General features: G+C 43.0%; 1 protein-coding gene and 1 long non-coding RNA gene across 13 annotated transcripts in view; one reads left to right on the top strand and one right to left on the bottom strand.

Moving 5' to 3' along the window:
* The window catches only part of LOC118416744, a 2,258-nt gene extending 1,935 nt beyond the window's left edge, over positions 1-323 (top strand). Inside the window, exon 2 of the long non-coding RNA XR_004831255.1 lies at positions 46-323. This is a non-coding gene — a long non-coding RNA (uncharacterized LOC118416744). The remainder of the gene's footprint in view (positions 1-45) is intronic.
* The window catches only part of LOC118416742 (laminin subunit beta-1-like), a 54,741-nt gene continuing 43,978 nt past the window's right edge, over positions 7-10,769 (bottom strand). For all 12 annotated transcript variants that reach the window (XM_035821966.1, XM_035821970.1, XM_035821969.1 and 9 more), the window contains 14 exons: positions 9,723-9,946; positions 9,229-9,325; positions 8,642-8,833; positions 7,943-8,123; positions 7,443-7,627; positions 6,731-6,960; positions 6,202-6,414; positions 5,885-5,975; positions 5,260-5,369; positions 3,173-3,324; positions 2,490-2,631; positions 1,873-2,052; positions 1,084-1,237; positions 7-516 (listed from right to left, as the gene is read on the bottom strand). In XM_035821966.1, coding sequence (XP_035677859.1) covers positions 377-516; positions 1,084-1,237; positions 1,873-2,052; positions 2,490-2,631; positions 3,173-3,324; positions 5,260-5,369; positions 5,885-5,975; positions 6,202-6,414; positions 6,731-6,960; positions 7,443-7,627; positions 7,943-8,123; positions 8,642-8,833; positions 9,229-9,325; positions 9,723-9,946 — 2,291 coding nt within the window. In that variant the 3' untranslated portion in view covers positions 7-376. The remainder of the gene's footprint in view (positions 517-1,083; positions 1,238-1,872; positions 2,053-2,489; positions 2,632-3,172; positions 3,325-5,259; positions 5,370-5,884; positions 5,976-6,201; positions 6,415-6,730; positions 6,961-7,442; positions 7,628-7,942; positions 8,124-8,641; positions 8,834-9,228; positions 9,326-9,722; positions 9,947-10,769) is intronic.

Raw genomic sequence — 10,769 nt, 5'->3', positions numbered from 1 at the left:
GATATAAAGATGAATATGTTATGATATACATGGCTATAATAGAAGTTGGTGGTCCCGTAGCTCACAAAGACTGGCTGTGTCTCTAAAATAGCAATATACAGATGGCTGGAGACTAAACCTCCACGGAGAAAGCAAAGACATTTTCTGAAGTGAATGTACAGCTTGGTTCATCATTGAGCCCACAGATGGTCTCGAACAATGTTTAATATTTCACTACCTTTAGACTAAGGCTACTTATGAGACAGCTGACAATAGAAATGTGTTCTGCGCTTGTAGAGAGATGCCTCATACCGTTTCTTAATCTCAAAAGTTCATCAAATAAATACATCCGGATGTTTGTAATCGTGCGAAGAAGACTGGCGTGACGGAAGCAGCCTCATGTCGTGCAGGTGCTGTATTCGGTGGCCTTGGTGGTGATTTCTTGTAGAATGGTCTCCATTCGTCGCTGCAGTTCTGTCAGGTCCGTTGTCTTCGTGGTCAGTGTTTCTGTTTGACTGGTGAAGGACAGCTTCAGGTCTAAACCAATCGGAGAAGAGAGAAAACAATCAGCGACGCAATGCACCAGTTTGATAAAAATTACAGGTCAACTAGTTGGACCTTATGGCAAAGATAGAGCGTGGCTTATGGAACAATATTAGAGAAATGCAGTAGGGTCCAACCACCGGAATTTCAAATAACATGAAAGTTGAGGTGACAAGGCAGAAGGACCGAACAGATTATATCAATTGGAATGAAAGTTCATGTATGACCATAACTAACATTTGGAAGATTATAAATGCTACATGTATTCCATACACAAGTTAATTGCTTACTAGCAAGCTTTCTGGGAGTCATACGGATTGCCTGGCACCTTTGACCAGTTGCTGACATCATACTTCCATTAAGGTCATGTGACACTGGCTTTTGGCCATTCTTACTTGAGAAAGATCAGAGGACTGATCAAAAGCTTGGGGAAAAAGTGTTAGCTTTGTGCTTGGAAATAGTGGTGTTTAAAATCACTATCCAAATCCCTTGTAGCCACATATCATACGCTACATAAAAAAAAATTCCCCAAATGTCAGTAGTGATTAAATTGTGTCATACTTTGCAGGTCTGTGAGTTGTTTCTGGACCTCGCTAGCGAGCGCAGCAGCGTCCTGTCTCAGCTTGGTGGCCTGTGCGGACGTGTCTCCCGGCGTGGACTGGTCATTCACCTTCCTCTGAGCCTCCTCGTATTTGGCTCTCAGGTCATCCAGTTGCTGTGGGTGTAAGAAAAGGTGTCTTTAGCTTGAATGTACCTTAATTCATACAATCTAACACTTTTCTGCAAGTGTAGCCATGGCTACATTGTAACATAGCTGTTGAAGGCATTTTCCCTTCACATGGACAAGAATCTGGTAAGGGTAACAATACATGAACACTCATTATATTCACTCTCATTTGACGACAGGCACAGATTGATTGTCTATTGCCAAAATGCATCCAATATCCAAATATAATGCACAAACAGTATTTAGCCTGGTGTCCAGAAGTATGGAAGTTTCTGAGTCTCTTTCATCGAGTCTCTCTAGTCAATGTTGCACCAGAATACCAGAGTACAGTGTAGGGTTGTGTAAAAACATTAGGCCTCCTCGTATTTGGCTCTCAGGTCATCCAATTGCTGTAGGCACATGTAAGAAAAACTGTCTTTAGCTTGGATGTACCTTTAATCTACACAATCTAAAACTTTTCATAGTTATGATGGAATTATACAGAGAACACATTATATAGGGCATACAAGCTCTCTTTGAAAGGAACTTAATAAATAGTGAGGGCCATGATTAACCATATTCTCAATACCAGAGTGCAGTGTATTATCAGTAGAGGGTTGTGTAAAAACATTAGGCTGACTTACACTACGGGCATCGTTTGCCTTCTTCATGGCAGCATTGGCGATGTCGTTGGCAGACTTGGTGTTCTCCTGGTTCTTGGTGTACTTAGGGCCGATCTCGTTGGTCAATTCATTGTTCATCTGGGCGATCTTTGCTGAAGCATCGTTGATCTTGTTCACTGCCAAGCTGATTTCTGACTCAATCTGTCAAAAGGTGCAAAAGTTTTTTTAATTCTGTTGTCCATACCCAGCGGGTTTCAACAATGACTTTTCTTTAACACCTAAGCTGCTCACTCCTTATACACTCCTGTGCAGAACAATTCAAGTGAACAATATATAACAGTGCACCGATATACCTCCAGATAAGAGACACCTTTACAAATATTCTGTTAGAGAAGCTATTGACACTTTCATCATTGTTCTGCCCCTAATCCTATATCAATAATACATTTTAGAAAATGTGTCCTTTTCCATAAGATACGATTCAAGGTTAGGTCACATCATACAAATTTGATGTCTAAGCAGACAGTGACAGAACTAAGGATAAGACAAGGATAACAAGCAACACAGAAACAAGCCAACAGATGTATTGATGCTGAGGAAACTACTGGCTGGCTGTATGGATGACTGTATGAACCCACCCCTGTGAGTTTGCCTTCTGCGTCGTCGATGTCACCCTGAGCATCCCGGATGGCCTGTTCTGCATCGCGCTGGGCAACTTCAGCCGCGTCCAACGCTTGTCGTACCTCTTCAGCTGTGGTCTTCACCTTGTCGGCATCCTCCCTGAGAGTTGGGTGGTGAAGACAAGATTATATGACGTGTTTTGCAAGTGTTTTGCAATGCTATCTTAAAAAGTCACATGCGCCATGAAGTCAACAAATTATGGCAATAAACATAGGTTAACCTGAGGACCCATTTACTGTATAACGCTAATAGTGTACTCACCATGCCACAAATTTATCAATTAAATAATCAATGCAATGTGTACATGTAATGTTATGTATTGTGAGAGTTTTAATGTATTATGGTAATGAAAGTGTTAGTCATGCAACTACCTTGTATTGTCCCCAGGTTAATGGCTAAAAACTAGATGGGAAGCCTTAGCTGTATGCATAGCCAAATGAACAAACAACAAACAAAACAGACTTTTAAGATCCAAGAAAACGCTTACTACAATGTACCCCAACATTAGCCCTTAATAATAACCAACAACTAGATGGGCAACCTAGGCTCTAATTACAGCAAAAGGAATAAAGAATAAACAGAACAGACTTTTGCAATGCAAAAAAAAAAAACGCTTACAACAAGATCAGCGTGCACTTACTTGGCCTTCATTGCTGCAGACAGCAGGTCCTGTGCAGTCTTCAGGTCGTTCTCTGTGGCCTCCAGAATGGCATCCACACCTGACAGGGTCTTCACCTTCTCGTCAATGTTCTTCGCCAGATCAAGGATCTGCTGCGGGGTGTACTGGATGTTCTGTGTGGTGAGAGAAAGGCAACAAATAAGCCACGGCGTAACATGCTACTTTAGAATGAAAAAGGTCTGTGTAATACTACGTAAGATGTCATTTTGTGTAGACGCTCAATACAGTCAATTTTGAAATCTTTTGTGTTCCAAAGTTTGCAGTATTTGCTTGTCCACGACTACACTCAAGTACCACAATGTTGTCTCTTATACATAAAAGTCACAAACTGGTGTCACTTCTGAAAGTACAATCAAGTTACAGTGAAACTTGTCTAAGAAGACCACAAAGTGCAAAGTGGTCGTTTTAGACACGTGGTCTTCTTGTGCAAAGAAAGAAAAAGTGACAAGATAGGACAGACACAATGATTTCAAAGTTAATGGTCTTTAAAATTGTTTAATTCCACGAACCTGTACATTTGCACATGAGAAACATTATCACTGTTGAACTGTCTTCCTGTATGATTTATATAGTATTGTTATACCAACTGATGTAAAATTGAAACATTTCCAAAATTTAGGGCTTTCAAATACATGTATTCGTAGCTTTTTGTAGCCGGAGCAGCGTCATTTTTCTCGCCGGCATTGTCTGTCAAAACTTGTGAATGGGCGACGCCGTCAAGACAATGGTCCATATTGCTACAAAAACATCGCTGTTTTCAGTGGAGAACCCGACGCCCCACGAGCGTTTTAAAATGCGATTTTCGTGTTAACAACGCTAATTGCCTATCTTTTTACTTTGTGAATCACAGCCAACGGGTTAGAAATAAGTTGGGGAGCTTACCGCCATAACAAAAAAGCACGCGCATACACGCCCGACAAGACGGAAACCTTCTTTCAAATCGGCAACACGGCAGAAAAATAAATGGTTCATTTCAACGCTGTTACCCATGAAAATAATGTGGGTGAGTTTGTTTCTCTTCTGGCGTGGGTCTTAAAGTCTCAACGCTGCCTAGAAGGCGAAAATTTGCCGAGAAAAACAAGTTTAACCCCACCGACGCTTCTAATCATGGAGATGTTGACAAATCGACGCTTCACTAGAAGCAAGGGTGAGCAGTTTCTCAAAAAGACACACAGACACCTTTTATTCTCTAATAAAATGTGTTATAAAGTCATAAAGATATCCTATATCTGTTACCTTTTCTTCAAACAAGTTTTATGAAAATAAATTTGCATGTTGTAGGGTTTAAATGTAGAGTACAATAACAACGCACGCAACATTTCTACCTACACTCCAGTGGACTTTCCCAATGACACCGTTTGACCTCTTGGGCGCCATGTTTGATTTTGGCTCGGCGCGAAAACAGAACCCAAACACACAGATTTTGTCGTAATTTCCCGGCAGTTATGACAAAAAATCGATGTTGTTATACCCTTGAAAATAACGCAGTGGTTTCGGTAACATTTTAGTTGCCAAAACACAAGCCAATTTTAGCGATATTTCTCGCGAGTTATCATCAAATATCGACAGTTGCTACAGTCTTGAAAGTGACGCAGTCGTTTCGGCAAGTTTTCTTCGCCAAAACACAAGCCGATTTTAGCGGATTTCCCGCCAGATATCATCAAAAATCGAGGCCACTACACACTCGAAAATGACGCGGTCGTCTTCGGCAACATTTCGGTCGCGGGCGGACCGGATTCGGGGTGGTCGCGGTCACAGAAGACAAGTGGTCGCTTTGGCCACGTTGCTTAATGCTTGTTTCTATGGGGAGGAATTTCGGGACCGGCCAAAAGCGGTCGTAATAGGCCGATGGTCGTCTTACGGACGTGGTCGCTTATACAAGTTTCACTGTACCAACATTTTCCCCTTTTTTGTTATTCCTTGTCATGATGACCATCTCTGGAGGGGAACAGAATTTCTTTTTCTCTCAGAATATGTCAAAAATCAATGAATGTGTTGATGTCATCCATAAGGCCTTACATTATGTTACAGTATTGCACCTAACTGACCTTGGCTAGAACCTCCTGGGCCACAGCGAGGACACTGTCTGGGTCGGCGTGCTCGCCCTGGAGGAAGGCGCTGATCTGTTCCAGGAGGGCGTTCACCTTGTCATCAAGACCTGCACAGAAACATGTAAAGTTCTTTAATACCACAACATTGAGGAGTGTCAACACTTTACTCTTCAGGGCTCGAAATTCATTTTTGGGATTAGGTGCACTGGTGCACCCAGCTTAAAAAATTGGGTGCACCAAAAAATTGTTGGGTGCACCACTTAAATCTAAATAGACTGTCAGAAAAACCTAATAACAAGACTTAGCTACATGCTATCAAATTCTTAAACAAGTACCATGACAGAATTTTTTATTATCTTTCTAATACTTAGATATCAAGAATATGATGTATGATAGTATACTTTGATATCTTAACATACATAAACCCAAGAAAATATTTGGGTGCACCCACAGAAAATAATTGGGTGCACCTGGGTGCACCTGCACCCACTATTTCGAGCCCTGCTCTTTCAAGACAAGACGACAAACACACAACCTTGGTTGCCAATGGATTGGGTCAGAAGTGAGTACACTTATATGCCACTCAGACTGCCTCACATTTCAAGATGATCAGACACCGTACCTTTGAACTTGTCACGGACTTCCTTAGCACGGTCAAGTGCATTCTGGGCGGATGTTTTGGCGTCATCTGCGTCAGTCTTGGCACGGCGCACCTTAAGGATAGAGAAGATAGGCAAATCAGAAAAAAAACCAATGACAAGTAGTAGAGCACTGTCCTGAACATTTCTAACAACTTTTATTTGAGTGCAAAACTTTGTGGCAAGGTGTAAATTAGGCACCAAAACAAGTTTGAAACATCTATCACAAAAACAGATCTCCAGGCTATGGGTGAAAGACAATGGGTGGCCTTTGAGTGTCAAGGTCAAGTGTCTAACATACCTCGTCCAGCACGCGCCTGGCTTCATCCTCCACCTTCTGCAGTTCAGCATCTGCCTTCTCGGCACGCTCCTTGGCCGTGTTGGCCACCTCCAGGGCACCCGAGCAGCCCAGGCCTCCACACTTCAGGGTCTGTGGAGTGCCGGAGTAGCAGCCAGCACGGCCGCACTTGGCTTGCTCGCAGGGCGTGGTCTCGTCAATGGGATCTCCACACACCTGGGGCAAAAATACAAAAAAAATAAAATCAGTTTGCTGACCAAACAAGTGCCCAGTTATTTGCAAAATACATAGAGAACAGTTACTCAAGCAACTCTATAGAAAATCTGCTGTACAGAGCTTTCAAAATCTATCCAGTTTCTTATTATAAGTAAATGTTGTCTTGTGTATCTTATTACTTGGATGTCAAACCTTCATTGATGCACTAAAATACATGTTCCTGTACAGTTTCCTTGGGCAGGCAAGAGATAACTGTGTGAGTGAAACCAATGAAAACTAATGCAAGATTCGCAAAACGCAGCAGCTGTTTCCGTACCTTCTCATTAACCTCCCTCAAACTGAGCATGTCGGCCTGGTTTTCCAGCTCAGCGATCTTGTTCTTCAGCTCATTGTCGGTGTTGCCAAAGTTTCCGGTGTTAGCTGCCATGAGCCTCTCCGCCTCCTCGCGAGTCTGCTCGGACTCTCCGAGGGTGGGCTGCGTGCCGTCAGCCTTCGCCTGGGCATCCTGGGACTTCTGCTGGGCTTCCTTGATGCTCTTGAGAGCCTCTAAAATGTACAAGTCATTCTGAGTGAACTGTCCTTGACTAATGATGGAAGAGATAGACCAACCTTTGGCATAACCTTCCACATTTGTTACTAAACTCAATACAATAGTTTGGAAGCTTTATTTTGCGGGCTATCATACCTATGTAAACATTCTATCCACTGTATTGCATTATGATTTATGTATCAGACTATCAGTGGAAATCTTGTACTTTTATATTCTGTTTGGTGAGCAGATTCCAAAAGAATGTCAAATTTGCAATTCCATTCTTTTAATGTCCACTATTTCTGAATGATTAGCATTTTGCGTCATATCATTGGAAAGCTTGTATACTTTCCTACAAAATGATACCTCATTTGTTATGAAACAGGCCAATTTTCCCTGACAAAGCTGACACTGTGTTGGGAAAGGTATCTTGACCCTCTTGTTTTGTGACTCGCATATCTAGTGTTCAACCTTTGTATGTAGAACTCATGACACTTACCGACAGTGTTTGTGTTCTTCACCCTGTCCACATCCTTCTTAAAGTCGTCAACATCTTTGTTCAAGTTGTTCAACCGACCCTCCAAGTCGTCAAGGTCATCGTTAGCCCCCCTGATGTCCTGAGAGGCTTTCCCAAGGTCGTTCTCAATGCCATCAAGAGACTGGTCCTGGGTTTCAAGTTGGTCCCTAAAATTGTGGTATGAAACAATTGTAATGTGTAAATGACTATCACCAATTATTGCGGCCTTCAACATTGTAGCATTGCTGATAGTTACATATATTATCAATCTCAGGGCCGATGAGCCTTATAACAAGGTAATATCAGAGGGCATAAAGATAACAGCATACTAGCATGTCCTTTAAAGTGACTATCAAGTGTTGCAGTTTAGGTTCCAGAACTGTTTTGTTGAACCTACAATCCAAGTTTTATAACTAGGGCTACAAGAATCCACCCGAATTTAGAATCTCTAAAGAAATGACCAATGAGAAATCAAGACCTACTTCAGCCCGTCCAGTTCAGCCTCCAGTTCCTGGACACCGGTTCCGTCCGGAAGACCGCCGCCCAGCAGGTTTCTCGCTGCGTTCAGGTCATCCTCGATGCCCTTGAACCTGTCGTCGTACGCACCCGGCACACCGGATGACTCGATGTTCTTTGCACGATCAAGTTCGTGTCTGGTCTCATCTACAAAACGAGTGAATAAACAATTTGAGTAAAGTAGAAGATGTCGTGAAACATAATCAGCAATATACAATATACAATGTACATGCATACAACCTGTCCAAAATATCCTCCTCCAAGGAAAGAACTTACGTTTGTTCACACTCATTGGACGTCGTCATATGATATTGATGGTGTAGAATTTTCAAGCAGACTGAGACAGCATCAACTGCTAGGACAGTCTTTTCCATAACAATACAACTGAAATTGGCAGGACACATGTACAACTATCTTAAGAATGGTTTGTCACCAGGTCATCCAGGTTAACGTTGATGAAGGTTAGACATCCAGGTAGTAAGATACGCCAAAGAGCAATAATTCAAGGAACTGGATGTGATTATGGAAATGGTCGGACGTAATTTCATTTTAACATGACAACAAATGTTTGTATCATGACCCTTTACGTCCTACCAAATTCCTCCTGTCATGAATATCCGTCATCTTTCGTCAGTACCCACAAAATGTAAGAATCGTGGTCTTACTTTCCAAGCCCTTGATGATGTTGTCCCAGTTGTCGAAGCATTCTCCACAGGGCACACACTGTGGGAGGTTCCCCCTGGTGCCGCGGGCACACTGGTCGCACTTCATGCCGGTAACACCAGGGCGGCAGCGACACTGGCCGGTGTTCCTGTCGCACTGCAGCGTCTCCGAACCCAGAGGATCGCAGTTACATTCTGAAAACAACAATACAAGTCCTTTAACAACATTTCATACATGGAACAATAAATATAAACATAATCTCAATATAGGAAGCTGACAGGCAAAATATCACTGTTTTGAAAAAAGATGTAACTGGGAAAACATGTAACTGGGAAAATATAAACAGACCAAAAACACTACCTCCCTGTAATTTAGTAGCCTCTTCCAGTGACCCCATGACCTGGACCTGGATGTCATGTCTGATTAATGACTAGTCCTACCATCTCTGAACTCTACTTCCTGTCACCCTGGCAAGTTTGATCTTACTAACCTCTAGTCACTCAAAGGAGTTAAATAACTATATGGACACACACAAACACAAACAGACTGAAAACGAATATAGTAAATACTGCAAGTCAGAAGAACTCACCCGAGCACTGGGATCGTGGGTCTCCCCAGTAGTTGGTCTCGCAGTCTGTGCAGGTACGTCCTCCGAATCCGGGCTTGCAGCGACACTGTCCATCAAACTGTGAGAAGAAAGACGACTGGTCAAAATATGCACTACACAAGTCAAATCATCGTTGTGCTACTGTTATGTTCATGAGTTATGATGATATCATTAGGTCTCAAAAGTGTTCGCCATCTTGTTCTAAGTCTAGGCTTATGCCATTAAACAGAATTTCCATTTAACCTCATCTGTGTCGTCCCTCCTTGGAGTTCAATTGTTGATGTTGTCATTGCTGGGAAGGTGCACTTAATGACTTATGCTTGGGATTGTATCTATCAGGTTTAATTTACAAACTGTTTTGCTATCATGCTCTGCTTCTAGTATGAATACACCAATGGCCTCCATGCAGAATGCCAGTAAACTTCCCTTCTGTTGTCTATCATTTCCTGCACAGAAACATATACTTAAAAACAAACCTCATTGCACTGAGTGGAGAGGGAGTTGACCGGATCACAGCTGCAGGCCTCGCAGCCTCTTCCGCTGGCGATCTTCCAGTAGTCGGGGGCACAGCGATCGCACTGCTGACCAACCACGTTGGGCAGACACGGACACTGCCCGGTGGCACGGTCACACTCACACAGGCCTCCGTCCTGACAACGGGCGCGTGTGCGGTCCGTTCCCAGCATATTACACACGCAACCTACAGAGGAGAAAACAAAGTCAGCAAACTGTACTTTCTCTTAGCCTTCTCTGAGGTTGCCCTTCATGCAAGTGAATTGGATAGGGCTTCCAACAAACACTCCTACATAAAACTTGTCAGCTAACCTAACACACTGTAATGTAAACATTTGGCTCTCTCCCATGTGAACTGCAGAGTTTTTTTTTACAAAAAACTTTTTTTTTTTACAAAAAAACTGTGCCTTTCACAAGGAAAGGAGCCCAAATGAACTCTCGACAATAATGCCAGACATGTACAGCATGCACCAGCTACACCTAGACTTCCCATGCAGAGAGGCATCACACCAAGCTGCAGTACCGGTACCAGTACCTCTTGGGGCAGGGGGCGCTGGGATATAACAACCACCACAACCACACCCCTGCTGGCAACGACAGCCGGCCTGACACGGGCGGCGCGCCCGCGGTGCCTGCTGCGCCTGGGGTCGTTGTACGACCTCCACAAGCCTTTGCGGCACTCGCCGTGCTAGAGGGCACACACAGGGCACAAAGCACATGCCAGCAACCAACCGATGGAGCCTTTTTTAACGTCACAGTTCAACTGCTGGGATGGTTTTATTTTGCCAGATTCAAGAAGGGACTTTTGCAACTTTTGACTGAAAAGTGATGTGCTAATGGGCAAGTGATGTAAGCAAATATCCTTTATCCATGAGCAAAATAAGAGGCAAAATCAAACTTATGCAGTTGAACGTGCTCGAAATACATTTAAGCTATGGCAAGGCTTACTTACCGAGCTTGTTTTCATGTCATCAAAAAGCAATCAGCACATTTTCTTTCATTGAGAAAAA

The sequence above is a fragment of the Branchiostoma floridae genome, chromosome 5 (assembly GCF_000003815.2).
Source record: "Branchiostoma floridae strain S238N-H82 chromosome 5, Bfl_VNyyK, whole genome shotgun sequence".
NCBI classification, from domain to species: Eukaryota; Metazoa; Chordata; class Leptocardii; order Amphioxiformes; family Branchiostomatidae; genus Branchiostoma; species Branchiostoma floridae.
This window is presented reverse-complemented; position numbering and strand designations above follow the sequence as displayed.